General features: G+C 38.1%; 3 protein-coding genes and 1 long non-coding RNA gene across 8 annotated transcripts; 2 read left to right on the top strand and 2 right to left on the bottom strand.

The window, feature by feature from the left end:
* Window positions 1–317: 317 nt before the first annotated feature.
* Window positions 318–3499, bottom strand: LOC109180870 (putative late blight resistance protein homolog R1A-3). The gene has a single exon (XM_019330569.1). It carries the CDS (start codon window positions 3327–3329, stop codon window positions 534–536), a length of 2796 nt encoding a protein of 931 aa, XP_019186114.1. The 5' UTR covers window positions 3330–3499; the 3' UTR covers window positions 318–533.
* Window positions 3500–3696: 197 nt separating this feature from the next.
* Window positions 3697–5608, top strand: LOC109181842. 2 transcript variants are annotated; one of them, XM_019331778.1, is made up of 3 exons: window positions 3697–4114; window positions 4607–4737; window positions 4815–5608. In XM_019331778.1, exons 1-3 carry the CDS (start codon window positions 3875–3877, stop codon window positions 5470–5472), a joined length of 1029 nt encoding a protein of 342 aa, XP_019187323.1. In that variant the 5' UTR covers window positions 3697–3874; the 3' UTR covers window positions 5473–5608. The 2 variants fall into 2 exon arrangements, with proteins under 2 accessions (XP_019187323.1, XP_019187322.1); XM_019331777.1 differs by having other exon boundaries at window positions 4788–5608.
* A 701-nt stretch (window positions 5609–6309) lies between these two features.
* On the bottom strand, window positions 6310–18959 carry LOC109181841 (ENHANCER OF AG-4 protein 2-like). Of its 4 annotated transcripts, XR_002054286.1 has the most exons (13): window positions 18442–18959; window positions 17271–17347; window positions 13682–15547; window positions 13089–13596; window positions 12436–12544; window positions 11172–11284; window positions 10875–11065; window positions 9958–10657; window positions 9385–9859; window positions 8691–8783; window positions 8495–8584; window positions 8168–8290; window positions 6310–6652 (listed from the first exon to the last, which is right to left on the bottom strand). XR_002054286.1 is itself a non-coding variant. In XM_019331773.1 (12 exons), exons 1-11 carry the CDS (start codon window positions 18550–18552, stop codon window positions 8529–8531), a joined length of 4299 nt encoding a protein of 1432 aa, XP_019187318.1. In that variant the 5' UTR covers window positions 18553–18959; the 3' UTR covers window positions 6310–6652; window positions 8495–8528. The 4 variants fall into 4 exon arrangements, 3 of the variants coding, with proteins under 3 accessions (XP_019187318.1, XP_019187321.1, XP_019187320.1); XM_019331773.1 differs by lacking the exon at window positions 8168–8290; XM_019331776.1 differs by lacking the exon at window positions 6310–6652 and having other exon boundaries at window positions 7868–8313.
* Window positions 11321–12210, top strand: LOC109181843. The gene is made up of 2 exons (XR_002054287.1): window positions 11321–11620; window positions 11761–12210. It is a non-coding gene; the product is annotated as an uncharacterized LOC109181843 (long non-coding RNA).
* Window positions 18960–20498: the final 1539 nt, after the last annotated feature.

Below are 20498 nucleotides of genomic sequence, written 5' to 3'. Positions count from 1 at the left end.
TTACTCGTGGAACCCGTAAAGTGTATTAAATTATAAAAATTTATATTCATTTTAATCAACACTAATAGATATATTAGCTACAACCACGTTATATAACGCCTAATAAAGAATAAAGATGACAACTTCAACTAATTTGGTCATATTATTTGATAACTATAAGGTTACAAGTTCAACTACTTGTTTGGAAAGTAAGTTAAAGTTAATTTTACCTTTTATAGTTTTTTTATCGGTTAGTGTTCTCTTTTGTCAGTGGACACTGCTTCCAGAATTGGATGGGCTTACAGCTAAGTCTAAGTGAGATCATATTGGATACAATAAAGCGATAAACCAGGTTTCTATGATCTATGAATATTAATGGCTACTACTGCATACGTGGACTGTGGTTGAAGACAGTTGTAATATGCAGAGACAACTGTAATGAGTTAATGACAACATAAGATCAAAAACAAATGCTTATGCATCCTACACACAATACAGAATGACAACATAAGATCAAAAACAAATGCTTATGCACCCAACACACGTACAGAGAATCATTTTCCATAATTCTGCACAGCAGTGGCATAATTTTCTGTACTTTGCAGTAGTGTTATCTGATATTGTCTATCAACAATGATAACATCAAGATGATCATTCCCCAAATCAATCTGGTCTTGTTGAATTTCTCTTGCACAACTCTCTGCATCAGGGCAGCATTCATGTAGCTCCAACTTTTTCAGATTTGGAAATTCCCCAATGGCATAAGGTATGCTACTCAGCGCATAGCATTGCTTCAAAGCAAGGTGTTCCAGTTTTGGAAAGAGACAACTATCGGTTTCCCATTCCACTAAATCTGTAAGCCCTAGTAGTAGGAACCTGAGTTGCCTGAATTCATGACCGTCAACAAGTTCCCACTTTCGTCCGGTAAAGGCATAGCTGGTGAGTTTTAGCACCTCAAGATTGGGTAGCTCACCAAGAAGCCTAAAATGTTCCCATGGAAGACGGCTGAAGCTCAAACTTAACTTCTTGAGAGTTGTTGGAAAAGCTTTTAGATGGTGTAACAATGGTGGCTCTCCAGTGAATGATTGGCTTGAGCAGACCAGTTTCAGTCTCTCAAGCTGACGCAAGTGAACAAAATTGTTGAAACACTCAGACCAGAGACTCTCAGTTTGGTTACAATTCTGGGAGGCTGAACTTTGAAATGTTTCAGGCCAGAGGCTCTCGGTCTCATAAAATTTCTGCGAGGCTGAACTTTGAAATGTTTCAGGCCAGTGGCTCTGTGTTGGGGAACTCAAAGTGTCGACTATTTCAGAAATGGCCAGTTTTTTTAGATTTGAAGTGGAAGAAAAAACGTCCTTGGTGCAACTGGAAAGGCTTATTTTAGAAAGTGTTTGCAAATTTGGTAAATGTGAGGACTTAGATGTAGGCTGGGGAAGAGAAACCCAAGTATTAACATGAAGATGCCTAAGCTGTTGTAACTTCCAAATTTCTGGCGGTAAAGCTGGTCCATCAGATTCAAAACAAAGAACCAAACATTGTAGGCTCCAAAGATTGGATATTGATGCTGGAATTTCAGTATCACAAGGGGTTAGTGCAAGGTACCTGAGGTTGATGAGGTGTACTATCTCATCTGGAAAACTAATATGATGCAATGACATGATGTCTAGCACTCTCAGCAACTTGAAATTCATACTGGGAAGGAAGGAACCAGCTGAAACCTTGAAGGCAAGAAAGGAACGGGAAAGTGAAACAACATGATCAGAAGAAGGTTTTGTGGAAATGTTTTGACAGTGGGAACTAACACGACGTTGAGTAAGTATATCTTGAGGAGCAATTTCTAGATGCTGTTCCACAAGCACGTGAAGAAAGTTGTCTTTTTGAGACTCTTTGAGACACAAATCACGCAGGACATCATGGATGCGACAAGTCTTGATTCTTCCATTGATTATCCTTCCAACCATAACCAAACTCCTTTGAATAAGATCCTCCAAGCAGTCCTCTGCTACCTCTTCCAAGCTCTTTTCTTTTGAGCCCTTGAGAAACCCCTCCGCCATCCACAACCTAATCAGCCGCCTCAAAGGAATCTCAGAGTCTTCTGCAAAGGCTCCCAAATAGAGAAAGCAAGGTTTCAAATGTTGAGGCAAGTGTTTGTAACTCAAAGCAAGTACATCCAAGCACTGCTTCGGGTCTTCACTCAAAATTTGGCCTATGTTTCTGGCAACGCTCTCCCATCCTTGTATTGTCTTGCTGATCTTAGAGAGGTGCCCTGCAACTACAACAATTGCTAGTGGTAAGCCTCGGCATTTTTCTGCAATGTCCTTCCCTATACTCACCAGTTCATCAGGACATCTTCCTTTTCCAAATACTTTCTTGCAAAGCAGTTTCCAACTTTCATCTTTGTCAAACAAATTCAACAGGTGGGGTTGGCTCTGAGGGTTAACATAAGCTCCTATCTCAGTATATCTACTAGTTAAGATAATGCGACTTTGGTTTTTATCATCCGGAAATGATCTAAACACAGCATCCCAGGCATCAGGGCTCCATACATCATCTATAACAATCAGATATCTCATACCTTTCAATTGCTGATACAGTTTAAAAGCTAAGTCTCCATTGCTAATTCTGTAAAGCGACTCGGATGGAGGCATGAAGGAAAATAAAAGGTGAAGCAGCATACCTCTCACATTATGCTGTTGAGATGCTGTAGTCCATGCCCTGCAATCAAAATGATCCTTGAGCAGAGGTTCATTATAAGCTCTTCTAGCAAGGGTGGTTTTACCAACTCCACCCATGCCAATAATGGCGACCACATCAAGATTAGACTTCTTGTGGCCAGTTAGCCTATCCATGATTCTTTTCCATTCCTGGTTGAAGCCCACTAAGTTACTAGCATCCAGATCTGGAATGGATAGTCCATTACTGATCAAAGAAACCGGTACGGAGGAGTTGTGATTGATTCCGTTGCCATTGGTTTGACCTTGGGAAATCTTGTTCAAAATATCATCTTTGGTGGATTCCATCTCTTTTATCACTAGTTGTAGCATCCGGCAAAGATCTTCACAAGCTTTATTCTGCTCTTCTCCAGTTATTGATTGATGAAATTCCCTTACTTTGGAGTCAACGATATCTTCTGCTCTGTATGCTGCATCTCTGATGATTGATTCCATTTCCTGGTGGACTACTTTGAGCTTTTGGATATTCCTTCCTCCCATGGCCCTGGACTCCAGAAATTCCTGCAAGGAATACATCCTTTTATGCAGGGACTTGATCTCTTCTAGGAACAGATTCGGACTATAATTCAAGAACTGATCCAGGGTGTTCAAGATGGAAGTCACGGCAGCATAAGCCATATCTGTCTGTCTTGCTCAGCTCGGCTGTGACTTTTCACACTTGCAATTGGCTTCTACTTCTCTCTCATGAATTTAATTTGAAGGTATCTTCCACCTACCTAACCCTCACACTCTCTCAGTCTGCCCACAGCCACAGATATGAATATACTACGGACGCAGGGAGTGTATATATATAATAAAAACTCCCTTAATTCTACTCTACAAGCTATTTTTTCTATCAAGATCAAGATTATGTGTCACATAACATTTTCCTATATAATTAATACAATACGGAATAATAAAAAGCAATTATGTGGAATGAAGTGAACAGTGTTGTGAGTTTTTTGTCCCCATTTAATTCGGGTATGATTACTTTTTTATCATACAAAGTCCAAATTTCTTATTAGTTAATTTTTGAAGTTGGGAGTAAATTTCTATCGGGATATTAGGATCAGGGTTTGTGCAGCTAGCTTCAGGTAACACGGGTCAAATGTGAGGCAGGGATGGTCAAACTACAAAAGCTCAAATAATTTAATTTATTTAGTTTTGTTTTTGGATGAAATGAAATGAGGAGAGGCGTTCGAGTGAATGGTGGAGATTGCTGTTATCAGGAGGAGGATGATGATCGCTCCACACAAGTGTCTGTGCCATCTTCTTCAGCCTTGCGCTTTCCGGCAGCTAGTTTCGCCATCGCCGCTGTGGGTGACGCAAGTGCCGGTGCCGGTGCCGGTGGGATGAATTATATCGAGCACCCTGTATCTAAGATGGATACCCTTGCCGGTGTAGCTATCAGATATGGCGTTGAGGTGATGAAAAACAACAACATTTTTTTTATTCTCATTTTCTGATTCATTTATTTATGTTGCCAGTATTAGCCTGGTGGGTTGGTATTTGATTTTTCTACCTTCTCCTAAAAGATTTGTGGAAATTGGATATATTGTCTAATCAAAGACCTTCTGTTTTTTGTTTTTTTTTTTTGGTATTGAATTGAATGTGGTGCTAAGAACGACAAGTGATTTGGATAGATAGATAGATTCTTATATAGAACCTGAGAATTTAGAACTCGGGCACTTCAGAGAGTAAATGTTAAACTTGGCGACCTCAAAAAAAAAAAAAAAATACTCCGTAGTATTCTTGTTTTAATGTTGTCTTTTGGGTTTTGAAGAAAACATTTTAATGTCTTGTGAATCATTGCCGTCCATTCCCAGTACATTTCCTCTTCCAGTTTCAATATATATTTAAAAAAAAAATGAAAAATTGCTTTGAATGACGGATCATTCTTTAGATATATTTGACAGGTGAGTGATATTAAGCGAATAAATGGGCTGGTTTCTGATTTTCAAATGTTCGCCCTAAAGACACTTCAGATTCCTTTACCAGGAAGACATCCACCATCTCCCACCATGGCAGAAGGTTTTGATTCACATGGGTATTGTTCTTGCTTTACTTTTAGAATTTATTTATTTATATACACAAGTGATTGAAACTTTCTCCAGCAATTTGCAGTTTACAAGGTTACTATGGTATAAAATCGGGAGATGAAGAAGGGTCGCCCTTGAAAGGTTTGGAACATGGGGAGGGAGGAGGATCTCATCATTCTGTAGCTGTAGAGAGTGACAAGCTGTTCCTGTATAGCAAATCCTCAAACCCACCTCTAAACCCCCGCAGGAAATGCAGAAGCGTAGTTTTTATGAATGTGGAGGAGGATGAAGCATTCACTCCCCAAGAATCGGAATCAAAATCAATATATAATAGTGACTCCTCAGACAGCAGCAGGGGTGAAAATTTCATGAGGAGACGTCAGAAGTCTGAGTCTGACTTCTTGCGCATCCCAGAAATGTTGCTCAAGCAAGACGAGTGCAGCAGTGGCAGATTCTCAGCTGTTGGAACCACCAAAGGCCTGGCTTTGAGACCTAAGGCGGCGGCAGCAGCAGCTAGTCGAACCATTGCCGTTGCCGAGCCTCCTCCTATTGCTATTGAGTCGGGCAATTCAGTTTGTGCCAACAATCTCAATCTCACCAGAGTTAGGAGGTCATCCAGCACATCAAATTTGAAATATTCAGATACTAGCACGTTTACATCCTTGTGGCCAATTACAAAACCAATCTTTGATGGCCTACCTATACCAATAACCGGTCGAAGCAACAAGGCTGCACTGGATTAGTTCCTCCCCATATATATCTTACTTCATGTAGCGGTTTCTTTGGGAATAAAAATAAAAATACATTTTTAGCTCTGGTAGAGGCAGAATGTTAACATCTCCCATATACACACACATTCTTTATTCATGCTTCTTAAAATTCTTTGTTGTGTCAAATATTCAATTGGACCCCAATATAAATTACATAAAAACAACATTATAGTACCATAGACAGCTCGTACAACTTTTGCATTTGAAAATGATGTAAATCAAGACACTTGTTTAGTTCATATGTGCTCCTCCAACTCACAGCAGTTAATTATGCACAATTTTTGTAAACATTAATTTGCACATTCACATTATGATACTCAAACTCAAATCAATGCTTTAATTTCCAATACCACTTGTACAAGATACCATAATATTTCATGGCATGTCAAACAAATATCTTCCTGCCTACAACATTGCAATAGCAGTGATTTACAATTTAAATAAATAAATAACAAATAGTTTGTAACAAGGACTGCCAGAGAAGGAGAAATCCATGTGTATACTAGTTCTAAAAATGAGCTTCTAAAAAATCCATCATAATTAGTCGCTAAGAATACCAGATTGATTATTTATTTATTTCGATAAGTAATGGGTCAATATTACACCAGAAATTTTCAGAAAACATGCATTTTAAGTTTTTAACAATATTTCATTCTTCCACATACTTTATTACAAACATATCAAGACTAAAACCAAACAACTATATGAGAACCATTTTCACACTCATCTAGAAACATTCAAAACAACAAATCAGAGTATCAGCTCTAGAGGAACAGTTTTGAATCATAAGACAGACAACAATACACCCTATTCGAACAATAATAAGAACAAAACTGGAATTAATTCAATGATAAATACACCATCAAAATTCATCTGTACACTTAAACTAAGAATCCTTCTACAGTTCTAAATGCCTATGATTGCTAGCATATGAACCGTAAAAGTGTTTGCATGTAAACTATGACTATTTGATCAAAGGAAAAAAAAAAAAAAAAAATAGTGGGGAACTGTTACAGCTCAGGGATCTGTAATTACATAATTACCTCAAAATTTTGAAGCAGAATAATCTACCAGGGCATACATCTTATTTGACAATCACCAACCAGTAAATCAGTTGCAGTTGAGGTTAGAACATTCTCCAATGCCTGTAGTCCTGGAAGAATGGCAAATAGTTATTAATATAAAAACATGGAATTTTGAAATACTAATTCCAAAAGGTAGCTACGTTTATGATGGTTAATTATGATGAATATTGCACCAAGTTAATTATGGATGGCTTACAGAAGTCAAAAACTATGAATCCTTGATCCTTATTTTAATTATGTAATTAAATAAGCTTTGTCAACCATACATGTTGTATAGCACCTAATTGAAATAACAGCTCCCAATAATCTTTTCTCTAAAATCAATCTGACAGTATAAGATTTAAAACCTCTAATTTAAAACTAGCTCCTGCTGTAGCACTTAGTACATAACACAGAGTACTTTCTTTACAAAATAATACATTATTGAAATTCATTGAAAGAAACTTATGATAATATAGAGATGCCTTTTGTACACATTATACACTTCTAAGTACATTTTACAAACTAACTAGCCAGCAAGTGTTTATTGGTCTACTCTGATTCCCCTATTCACATCTCAATCTTAAATTCCTACAATTTCCAGGAGAAAAGACAAAGAAAACACTTTGCAACCAGGAGGAGAGCAAGTGGAAGAAGAGGTATGGAGACTAAAAAGTGGACAGGTAAGTTATGGCATATTTCCAAAAAAAAAAACATGCATATCATCAGTTTCTACTATGATAATATAAACCGAAATGGTTCTACTCTTTTGGCTAAACAAACAACCACCTTAGCTTCTGATGCTTCTTACAAAGCATTAAGATAGGGATAACATTTACAAACAAAATATAGTTCTATATCATGTTCTCCATATCACTCTTTCAGCAAGAATACTAAGAAAAACGTGCATACAACAAAAGGTGATGAATAAATGGCAATCTCATGGGGATGTATTTGATTGTAAACTCAATCTGTCATTTACGCTTACAAGTGCACACACATATATAAGAAATTCAATGTCTAGGGTAGTTTGGTTGGAGGAGATTGTGAGTTGCAATCACCCCCTTATCCCACCGAGTTCATAATTTGGTTGCGGCCCAGCATCAACAAACTCTCAAATTTATCCCAACTGGTGTACAACCTCACTCATCCCTACAGCTAACTCACTCCCACCCAAATGTTCTATTAGTTATCTCATCTGGCTCTTGAAATATCCCATGACATAAAAAGAGGATCCTCTGGTTAAGGAAAAAGTAGATGTAGTTCTAACTGAAAAGTTATAATATAATTGATTCTAAAATGGATGAATTAACTATGTACTTACAAGGGTATATATTGATTAAATATAATTGTATTCAGACACAGAGCACTACTACTGTGAAACAATTCGGAATGTAATACCTAGGGTATGCAAAGTAAACCAATCCTACTGCTACAAGTTAAAAAATAAAAACATGTTCATCCCAAATGCAACTGCAAAATAAAACTAATACTACAGCACTTGGGAATATAACTGCTGAATTCTAGTGTGACTATGTTTCATCTCTTCATGGCCTACATCAGGCTTACACTTTTTAAAGTAAAATCTGCGAGGTGCATCTCACATTTCTCAGGAAAAGTTACAATAAACAAAATCTTGGTAAGTCACCCTCAACTTCAGAACAGTTTGCCATCTGATTTTCGTTTAGAGGTCAACCCTTTCTCCTATTTGAGTTCCCCATCAGAGCCTGAACACAGAGGAAAGGTACACCTTATCCCCGCAATTAACATGATGTGACATACAATTAAAAAATAATGCATGCACCCATTTCTTAAAATAATAAAGAAAATGGAAAACACATGCACAAAATAAACAAATAAAAATAAATAAATAAAATGTGGTACTTCAATTTCAAAGTCAGACATTAAAGTCATAAAAAGCAAAGACTTACCAAAAGTCCAAAATCCATTAGAATTCAAGATTTCTTAAGCTGGTCTCCAATTGAGAGCAGTCACATCTGGCCTACAAGGCATCCCATGACCTGAAAAAGCCATAACAAAGTTACAATTTCTGCAAAGCAGAAAGGTTTGGGCACGAGCTCATATACTTCTATGATATAGAAGTAGCATACCCAAAAGAAATATCACCTGAAATTGGGCCACCAGTTGGAAGAGCATTTGGTGCAGGTGGCTGAAACCCAATATTGTTCATAGGTGGCCTATCATGAGGTCTCAAATAACCTGCCACCATCAACACCACTAGAAATCAAAACCATGGGTCACAAACCACCACCCAGGAGTGCATAACAACCAACTCTAGCTTCTTATACAAAACCTAATCAATATTTAACTAGAACTTTTACCATTATTATTCATGATCAGATGCATCATATAATACTCCATTGGCAATTTCACATGTGTAGAATGCAAAATGTGACCGTACAAATTTTAGTGAAAATACAGGAAAAAGCTTTTAGAGGAAACACCTGTCTTAGAAATTGAGGTTGGGGTAAGGCAAGAATTCAAAGGAAAATGGAATAGGTGAATAAAAGGCATACAAAATTTGAGCAGACCTTCAGGTAACCATTTGGGAGACTTTCCAAAAAGATATGCAGCAATATTGTGGACCCTTCTAAAAAGATTTATTTATTTTTTAGCTTATTGTCATTGTTATTCCATTTATTTTGTTTTTGAAGATGTCTTGCCCCATGAATGATTTGTATAAATGGTAGAAGTTATGGATAATAGTAACTACATTAGATAAACAGTGTTCAATAATGCCTCAACAGTCCATCAACTGTAATGTAAATATCATGTCAGAACCAGATGAAGGAGCATGAACCTTCAGGAGGAAAGGTTGGGCCAGCAGATGATCTTCCTCCTCCCATCCACATGCCACGTTGATCAGCACTAAATTCATTTGACTGCACCCTCCATTGTTCATCACCCACATATCGCCTTTGCCCATCAGGGCGATTTGGCAATGCATACGGCGGTGGTCCTGGTGGATATGGATGCTGAGATTGTTGCTGCACTGCTGGCCTTGGATATGAAAAATTATTGGATGGGATTTGAGGTGGGGGATTAGGATGCATAGGCATTTGGGAAAAGGGTGCATTAGTGGGTTGAAATTGTTGGCTGGATTGTGGAGGCTGAAGGTTTAAATATGCATCATTATGGTTATAATCTAAAGGTCTGGAATTATATCCAGAAGGTTCACGCGAGTTACAGACACCTACAGGAACAAAGCGAGGTTGTGGTTGTGGTGGAGGAGGCCCATGAGGAGCATTTACAGACATCTGGGGTAATCGATGTCCCTGAAAAAGAAGACCATGAAAACCATTGGAAATCCTCAAATAAATAGAATAAGATAAAATAAATAAATAAATAAATATCCCACAGGAAGAAGTCTTACATTTGGCATGCTACCAACTTCATGTGGAGCCAGAGGTTGCTGATATCCAACCATGGGTGAAGAAGATGGTATTGATGATGCAACTGCCAAATGTTGCAATGGCATTGAGGGTTGAGGTGGCAAAGAAGGTTGAGTAAATAAGAGGGGAGGTGGTCCGGCAGGCATTGACGGAAAGGGGTGTGGCTGTGTGGGGGGTGGTGGGGGTAGTGAAGGAGGAGGTGGTGTTGGAGGTGGAGGTGGCAAAGGAGACGATGGAGGTGGCGGCGGGGGTGTAGGTGGAGGAGGTGAAGAAGGCAAAGGTGGGGTCTCTGGAGGCGAACCAAGTGGCAAAGGCGGAGACCACCCCTCAGGTGGAGGCAATTCAAAGGGACTGTTTGAAGCAGCTTCCGGGACTCTATCAGAACCAGACTGGTTTGAAGCACTTCGGTGAGGAACATCAGTAAACAATGGACTTTCATCTTTCTGGTGTCCAGACACATCTTCCATTTCAAGCTCACCATCGACATCCTCCAATATGCGGCTGCGCCTATCTTTTGGAGTGACTGTATATTGTTCAGTATTGTCTCCTGTGGCAGGAGTACCATCCACTGGTGATACCTCACTATCTTCTTGGTGAGGATTGTTTAGAATTTCTTCCTCTTCCTCCTCCTCCTCAAACACATTAGAAGATAGAAAGCCAGGTAACTGAAATGTTGCGTTACTGAAAAGAAATAAACAAATAGAAAACACAGTATATCATTAGAGTGAATATATCAACAACCAAAAACCATGTGAAGAAAGGCAAAACAAAGCCATTGAATTTGGCACCGAATGCAAAATTGAAGGGTAAAACTTCAGTCTATGAAACATGAAATATAAAATGATACAGTATAGGGCATAGTCAGCACTTTAGTTTCTGAACTAAAAGTTATACATACCTCCCGTACTCATCAACAAGCATGCCTTCCATTTCTCTAATTGGATCATCTAAAGCACGCTCAGCTCGAGAAGGCCTTCTAAAGGAGTGCCCACCAGCAGTAACATCATCATTTGCAGTACCAATTTCGTCAATATGGCGACGAAGTAGAGATTCTGGTAAGATTTTCCTCTCAAGCCACAATCGCAAGACCTGGATAGAGAATGTTGAGCCAGCACTTAGAGGATTACATTACTCAAGAAAAAGCAGAGGAAACTCAGAATATCTTGAAAAACTTCACACATTCATATAGAGGTACCTTAAGACACTGTCGACGATTTTCTCGAGCCCCTGCTCCCTGCGGAGCAGCAGCCCCCAAAAGTCGTGATAATGCTTCTTGAACAGCAGGAATATATGATGCACTTGCAATGCCTAAAGACACGTAACAAAAAGTAAATCAAGATAAAAGTTTTGTACAATATCTATGAAAAATTACATCTGGTAATTAAACGTAATATCAAAGGCAGATACTATACTTGTTATTCCATCAAGTGGGACCAGTAGCTAAATGCATCACCAAAATAAACTAATAATAAGAAAAGTGAGCTCCATTAGCGTAGATGAGAGCTGCAGTCTCATCCATCCTGTCTAGATCTGGAATCAATAACTATGGACTCTTCCTAGTTCCTATCAGTCCCACACAAAACTGTTGCACTAGAACTCAGGATTTTCATGAACATTGTTGTAAAAATCAGCCTATGCAGCTAGGTCTGGAATCTCCATCCTGTCTAGATCTGGAATCAATAACTATGGACTCTTCCTAGTTCCTATCAGTCCCACACAAAACTGTTGCACTAGAACTCAGGATTTTCATGAACATTGTTGTAAAAATCAGCCTATGCAGCTAGGCGCCCCTAGGCCAAAGGGAAGAATGGGAAAGTCACTATATTATGCTCTTGGCCAACTAGCCTCCCTAGTCAGCCAACTTTTTTTTCGTTTGTTTCGCTATGTGCGTGTTTGTATTACTGTATTTACTACTTTGATGGATTGTATGTGTTATGGTAGGGATTATTATGTGTTTCTAGAGTACTATATGCTATTGAACATTTGTATTTTATGGAAGGAATACATGCTAGAAGCCTGGAAGTCCAAACAAACCAGATTTTTTTTTTAGTTAGGCACTCATCAAACATCCAATGAGTGCCTAGCAATTTCTACAACACTGTACATGACATCGTCAGAAATCCTATTGTTTATTTTATTTTATTTCCTCTTATCTTATCTCAGTATGCAGGCAGATCTATTATTCTTAGGCACAGCATTCTCACCCGTCAAAAATTTTTCTCCTGTCTTCTATTAAATAAAAAAAAATAAAAAAATATTAAAAAAAAAAAAAAACCATGACACTACGCATCAAACACACTCAAGTCCATCCCTAAGCAACCAAGAGACTATAGAAGGAAATACCCTTGTAAAAAAAAAAAAAAAAAAAAAAACTCATACAAACAAAGTCATCTGATGGGGAAGAGAATTAAAATAAAAATAAGGTTGACAATTAGTAATGTGATTTGAGTTATCATTACCTTTATGACTATGAGAACATTGAGTTATTGAATCCACAAGGAAAAATAAATCCACTCTGCGATGATAGCTAGGTTCATTTTCCAATTTGTGGATGAGAAGTTCCACAACCTGCACAAAAGTGAGGATGTAGTTCAGTTCTGCATTAAATCTCTATATAACCTGCAGATTGATTAAAGTTCTCTGCAATCCAATAAAACAACCAAAGCACAGAAACTCTTTACATACCAAATGGAATAATTCAACCCACCTCAAGAAAAGAAAAAGAAAAACATCCATAAGCGCATGTAAGAAACAAAGAAAAATAAAATTACATAACAACTAATTGGGGGGGGGGGGGGGGGGGAGGGGGGTGGAGGATGTCAAATGCTATGAGAGTCTGCTTGAATTTCTAAGTCTGCTTATACCACCTATTCTTTTTCTGTCCTTCTCTTTTGGAAGGCAGAAACCAGCAACAATTAAACATTCATAAATTCCAATACTAAAGCATACTAGTTTTGTTTAAAAACAATAACACTCCATGCAGTTTGCATGTCATTATCCTGTGCAGAAGAAAATATGATCATGTCAAAGCAAGCAAACCATAGCCAGAACTAAAGAAAGCCATAGTTCATATCCAGTAGGCCAGAGGAAGGGCGAGAGATCTGATAGCTACCTCATTAGCAATCCCATACTTTGCACAGTCAATTGCAAGTCGTGTTGCACGCCCTATGCTCTCTTTGGTCCTAGACAAAGTTTCTATCATTCCCTCAAAGGCATCACGGGCCACAGCTGCCTCAGTGCCACCACTAAGTGAGCCACCGGTGGTCCAGTGTTCTGAACTCACTCTCCTTTCTTCGTGTTCTTCACACTCAGGTGGATCAATTGATGTAAATTGACGAACCTCTGAGGATGGAGATGCACGAGGACAGAGTCCTTGTGCATCAGAATGCAGAGTCTTGCCATGAACAGAGGCATGAGAGGGAAGGCCAGGGTTTGGACTCCCACCTTGAATATCAACATAGGTGGCAAAAACAGGATGTAAATTCCCATGAGCATTCAGTAAGTGAGCTTGCCTCTTTTTAGCCTGAGCAGCTGCTATAAGCTCCTTCATCGACATATCAGGGTCCAACACTTTCAAATCAGTCAAAGAAAGTGGTCGATCATCTCTACCTGCTTCCACCCTAGTCATTATTGCAATGACAGAAGATCAGTCCAAAACGAACTTGCTATAAATATCAAATGTTAGAGAACCAAACATCATGATACCTTTCAGAAGGAACCGAAACGGTTTCCATTGGATGTCCTGCTGAAAAAGCATGATCATTTATCCGAGAAGTTGACTTAGGGGTTGCTTTTTTCCTTTCTCCGGAAGAATCTGTCTTGCCTCTTTCACTATTAGGTTGATCCAGAGAAGACTTCAGGTTATCGGAAGCAGCAACAAGGGCTGGAATAGAGCTAGCTACCACTTTACCTTGTGGAACATCATCTAATACTTTATCAGATTGTTTACTTGGTTTCTGGGGCTCCGAGATCGGCCTGGGAACTGTGACAACCACAGGGGACCTCTTAGGGGAACCAAGAATTGGTTTAATATCTCTTGAAGGTACTTTTTCAGGTTCTGGTTTCCCAGGACTACAGGAAAGGTTCGGAGTGGTTACAATTCTGGCCCTTTTCTCTAATAACTTTTGAGAATTATGAAAAGAAGTGTCATCATTTGGTTTGATAGATGATTTCAATTCCTTTGAAGAACCACTCTGACCTCTTCCTGAGGCACGCATACCCTGCTGAGCAGGTATAGGGGTGACATTAGGTGCATCAGATTTTTTCAAAGAATCTGTGATGTGTGACAGATTAGTATCCTTTTTAATAGATCCCCCATGAACAGGAGTTTTGGGCTCCTCATTATCATCATCATCACAAAGCCGAACAGCTCTCCGTTTTGTTGTCTGTTGAGGAATAGGTGAGGAACTGGGCATAGCCTCCAATGCACGTCGACTGCGTTTCGATGGGGGAGGAACATCCTCCTCCCCTGGAACATTTGAACCAGCAACATCTGCCTGTGCTTTCAGTGTTGCGCGGTTCTCCACTTTCCCCACTGGCTTTGATCCTTTAACCTCTGAATTACCCAATTTAACATCAACACCAGAATTCCGACTATCTTTATTCCTGCTAGCTTGGACTACCTTGTTTACATCAGCAGCCCCATCTGCACATTTTGACCTTTTGAAAGGTTGCACTCCTTCAGTGCCATGTGAAGTTTTCCGTATACATCCAGGTTCAATTTTGGGTTTCCCGCTAGAACTCTCAAGCTTGTTATCCTCCTCAATTTCATTTTCAGAATCAGATATTTCAAGATGTCTTTTATCTCTGCGCAACTTTTTTGCTTTCTTTTTACCATTAGCTTCTGACTTCAAATCCAAGGATGGCTTCTTTTTACTTTCACCAGACACAACATCACTTTTCAAACCAACTATAATAGGCTCTGCAGAAGCATCACCAGCCAAGGTAGTAACATTTTGCACTTCTTCTCCACCCTCCAGTTTCCTCTTTGATAATTTTACTTTCTGTCCATTTGCTAGTTGCTTACGTCCAGTACCAGGATGCACAGAGTGATCCCCAGAAGTAAGTTTATCTTGAATAGTTTTATTTTGAGGGCTTTCCTCACCTACAGAATGGCATCCTTGAGAAGATGCTGATGTCAATTCCTTCACTGAGTTAGTACTATTGGAAATTTTACTTCCCTTTTTAGATGAAATAGTTGGAGAGACGTTGGCAGAATCTAAAACAAGTGGCTTGCAACTTTGATTATCTTGCTCAGTTTTAACCTTTGAGCAGCGTTCCAAACCAGACCCCTCACCCAGACTTTCAGAATCCATTTCTTGCTCGGTTTCACCATATTCAGTCCTATCTGTTTGTTCTACCTTTACTGAACCATCTACAGCATCAGTGACTGGAGCTTCATTATTTTTGTCATATCCCAAAGGACAAGAATTTTTCTGCTGCAACTCTTCAAATTCAGCACAAATATCCTTTACTGCTTGCGCAAAATATCCTTTCCCCTGGCATCGAGCTGACAACTTGTTCTTCGCTTCACTTGTAAACGCCTGAATATCTGCTGGGGTAACAAAAGCTCTGAACAAACCACAACAAGATCATCATTTCTTCAATCCCACAAATGATAGGTTATAATTATACATCTAATTTTCAACAGCAGACAAAAGAATTGAGTTAACTACTATATTGCTTATACATTCATGAATATTAAAAGTGTCATGATTAACTCTTGTATACAAATATAATTCCATAAATAACCATTCCAATTAAGAAATCCACATAGAAACTTTTAAAACAAGTTAAAATTCGCATGCTCTACTAAAAAGATGGAATCATGGAAATATTGAAATTGTGCAGCTCCAATGTAGCCGGCTCACTAGTCATTGGTAGAACAACTGGAAAGACACTAAAGGACCCCATTTAAATATTGAAACGGCACTTATGACTTATCAGCTGCACTATAAATCCAAGGCGTTGGTAAGTCTAATAAAATAGCATAACCAGCCACTGTTACTCTCCAAACTCAAAGGCATAAAAAACACATGATTAGAGCCTAGCACAGGCATGTCCAATAAAAAGAGCATAAATATCTTCTGAACTCTTCAAACTAAAGGACATAAAGTACGTAGAATCAGATGCTATGTAGGCTAGTATTGTTTTAAGTGACTGATGTCTCCTTTTGTTCATTTGTGTACATAATCATTCACTAAGAAACCTCAAATCTGTTTTCACATTTCATAGACATTATATCAACCCAAAAACTCTCTGAACTTGAGAAACATGATGGGAGCACCTCTATATGCTAGTATCAGTGCATTATGACTATGATTTCTCCTTTGATTGAGATTATGTATATACTCATTTAGTAAGAAATCCTAATCTGTTTTTACATTACATAAGAGCTTTATATCTATCCCACACCCCTTGTACTGTTAAACAAACACACGTTTCTCTGGAAGTCTAAATCAACCGAGAAAAAGGACCAACAACAAGAGCAGAAGACCATCATACTTGGTCTTCCTCTTCAGTCTTCAGTTGAACTTAGGATCCTAAAAGAAAAACATACATTTGCATTGAACTGAAAAAGTGACAGATCATGTTTTGTACATAAATACATTTTCTATTTCCAAGAAGTGATATAAAAATAAGATTCTCCTCAAAGAGTTTAATTAATGAATGGAGGCAAAATACTATAAGATAGATAATAGCTAATTACACATTGAAATGCTAAACTAGAACAAAGTTACTCTAAAGGGTACAAAACACAGATTTAACGCCTTTTAGCACGCTCCAGCAGGCAAATAATCAGCATTTCTACAAATAGAAGAAAAATATAGATTCACAACAAAACCACCTTGCATACTACACAATAATTTATCGTACTTGTATTTTTTGGAGAAAACAATATGTACTTCCTTTTTCCATTAGATTTCACCCCGAAAACAAAAAGCATGACAGGACAGAACAAAACAAAAAATGCAAGCTCAGTAGCACCATATATACATCTATAGTATTCACCATTGCACAATGCATACCCTCAAAAAGAAAAGCTGAATTCAAAAAATGCCAAGTCTGTCAAAAGTAGATATTGCTTCTCATCTTCCCAATCAAAAGGAACTAAAAAAACAAAAAACAAAAAAAAAAAACAAAAAAAAAAAAAAAAAAACAAAACAAACAAACAAACAAAACAAAAGAACACAAACACTAATATTAAGACTAGCCAATATGAACTGCAACCTCAAACAGAAACACCTGCAGCACACCAACAATCATGAAAAATTAGAGCATTAGATGCACTCACATTTCTCCTGTACCGAAGAACTGCACAAAATACTTTTTAGGATCAGGAGGTTTATCCCATTCCTCAGGTCTACTAATCTGGAAATTTCAAATAAAAAAAGACAATATGCATTAATTATCTCGGATGAACATCAAAAGGAGTACAAGGCAACAAAGCACTGTGGGCACCAAGAGACTGAGAAATATTCATTTCCAGTGTCCTTAATATCAAAACAAAAACCCAAAGTTTAAAAAGGTACGAAAATAACACTGAACATGTCTGTCATTGAGTCAGAATTACACATCAAGATAGGGACAAATGAAAAGGCATGAGTACAGTAAGAAAACCACCGGCAAGGTAATAAACACACTGATGAATGCAATACCATTACCCATAACTCCACTTAATTTTTTAAGAACACGAGAGTGGACAACCAAGCCCATGAATTCGGCTATACTTTAACACATTATACACCCAGAAATAATACCCTAAGAAAACAGCATGACAACCTAGAAAATTGTAACTAAGGTGCATTATGAAAGAGAGCAAAGGGCGAAATATCGAAACATGTTTATGTACCATTGTAGGTGAATAGTAGTGATATCAAACCATCCAACCTTCCCCCAGTGGGAATAATATCCTCCTATACTATGTAATTTATACAGGGCACTGAGCATGCCACCATGTTCTATATGGTTAGCTTCTGATCTATTTTCACTTCAATCATAATAGATTAAATCAAAAATTTGCACTAATAGATTTTCACAAACAGGGCAATATCATTAGTCTAACTTTAATCAAATAATTAAAAATATATATATACAAGTTTTCACATCTAGCCTTGACTTTCAACCATGTTTATTTCCATATGGCACAATAGAAATATCCTCATTTTGATATTTCAAGAGATTCACACAAAATATTTAGCTTAAGAGCTTGAGATGTACTTATCATGTCTTCTTTACGACTGGAACAGTAGAAATACTGACATTCAACTACTTCACCCAATGCAAACACATCTAAAAACCAGAGAAATAGGTTGATGTACCACGTTGTTCCAAGATGAAGAAAGATAACAAACAAGAATAACAACAACTATAAGCATTGGCATATTTCATTTAAATTCTTAACCACTTATGTCTTTAAAAAAAAAAAAAAAAAAAAAAAAAATTAAAGGTAGCAGAGACCATACCTTTGCAGGCCAGGCAGGGAAACCCTTAACCTTGGCGAGAACGAGATCGCCGATACTCAAGTCACTCATCGTCTTCACTCCTTTAGCTCCACGTTTACGCCCTGGAGCCATGGCGTTATTCTTCTTCTCCCAGAAACCCTAATATGTATATGTGTGTCTGTGGCAGTCCCTTCTATCCCCTTTCCCTTCTTCAACTTCCGATCGCAATAGAAGGCAAGAATCAACACCGGAGTTGTAATTCCCAAAACAGCGCGTCCTAAATTTCCCTTCTCCGCCTCCTTCAGAATCTGATTGAAAATATGGTCACGTGAGAAAGTGGAATGCCAAAAACCCTAGAATACAGAGATGGCTATGGGAAGTGGTGGAGGACGGCGGTGCAGCGTCGGAATAGCCAGCGGAGGCTTCGCGGCCAGCATTCGAAATTTGCATTCGATACAGAGAGAGAGAGAGAGGGGCGGTGGATGGACAGTGGGCGGAGAGAGAAAGAAGGCAAAGGGAGTAATAGTACGTGATGAGGGAAATGAAGATGGCTGACGGAGGATAGGGTAGGATGGTAATTTTAGACACATACACATATAACCACTCTTGTTTTATCAACTACGTAAATCTAACCATGGTTTGCATGTTATTTTTTTGGGGGGAAAGGGTCAAATAGTCCATTTAACATTACTCAATAAGTCATTTAGACCCTTAAACTTTCAAATGTTGTAATTAAGTCTTAAAATATTTCATTTTAGAGCATGAGACCCAAAAACCGATTGGTAATCTATAATTACATGTCACTTAGGTTCCGATGAACCTCCGGTGAATTTCTGACCATATTCCGGCAAATATCATCAGTGATACAGTCGTCGGAGTTGTTTGGTTGCCTTCTCCGGCGAAGGCAAAGTGCTCATTTTCGCAAATTATGTTCTTGTTCATTTGTTAAGAATTCATTAATGTTGACGAACATGTTCGCAAATTTGTTCATTAACATTTGCTCGATCTTGGTGTTCTTCCGCTCTTTACGTTTAATGGTGATTTCCGATTTTAGCAATAGCTACCTTAACCCAGTGGCGATTGTCCAGTATGATAAATGTCTGCAGCGTATCTCGTTTAGTCAACTATTCTCCGTGATAGATAAGTTATGACAACAACGAATATGGTGGATTGGGAGATTTTGTGTGATGGGCAATTGTAGTGATTTTGGGTCCCCTTTTTTTTTTTCTCCCTACAAACACTGAACAATAGTAATGACTGGATGATACTAACATAATTGGTAATTTGGTATGAGTGGTGTAAAATATAATTAAAAATTGTGGAAAATGGTCAAATAGACCTTTAAACTTTAGGCAAAAGGACAATTAGGCCATCAAACATTAAAAAGGTTCAATTACACACCTGAACTCTTTAAAATTGTGCAATTAGATCTAATTTATATGTAACCAACAACTTACCGGTAAAAAAAAAAAATTAAAAAATTATTTTTTTTTTTTTCATTTTGACCGGCGACAGCCTCCTTCCAATTTGGAAGGAGGCTTAACTTTGCCGCCTCCAGAGTCCAGCTTCCTTCCGATCTGGAAGGAGGCGGATGCTGCCTCCTTCCGATTCGGAAGGAGGCGGATGATGCCTCATTCCAATCCGGAAGGAGGTGACAGCCATCACTTCCTTCCAGTCCAGTATGATAAATGTTTACAGCGTATCTCGTTTAGTCAACTATTCTCCGTGATAGATAAGTTATGACAACAACGAATATGGTGGATTGGGAGGTTTTGAGTGATGGGGAATTGTAGTGATTTTGGGTCTTTTTTTTCTCGCCACAAACACTGAATGATACTAATATAATTTGTAATTTGATATGAGTGGTGTAAAATATAATTAAAATTTGTGGAAAATGATCAAATAGACCCTTAAACTTTATGCAAAAGAGCAATAGGTCATCAAACATTTAAAAGGTTCAATTACACACTTGAACTTTTTAAAATTGTGCAATTAGACCTAATTTATATGTAACCAACAAGTTACCGGTAAAAAAAAAAAATTAAAAATTATTATTATTTTTTGTATTTTGACCGACG

This window comes from Ipomoea nil, unplaced genomic scaffold, assembly GCF_001879475.1.
Source record: "Ipomoea nil cultivar Tokyo-kokei standard unplaced genomic scaffold, Asagao_1.1 scaffold1043, whole genome shotgun sequence".
In the NCBI taxonomy this organism is placed as follows: domain Eukaryota; kingdom Viridiplantae; phylum Streptophyta; class Magnoliopsida; order Solanales; family Convolvulaceae; genus Ipomoea; species Ipomoea nil.
The sequence above is the reverse complement of the archived record's forward strand: the minus strand, read 5'-3'. Positions and strand labels throughout refer to the sequence as shown.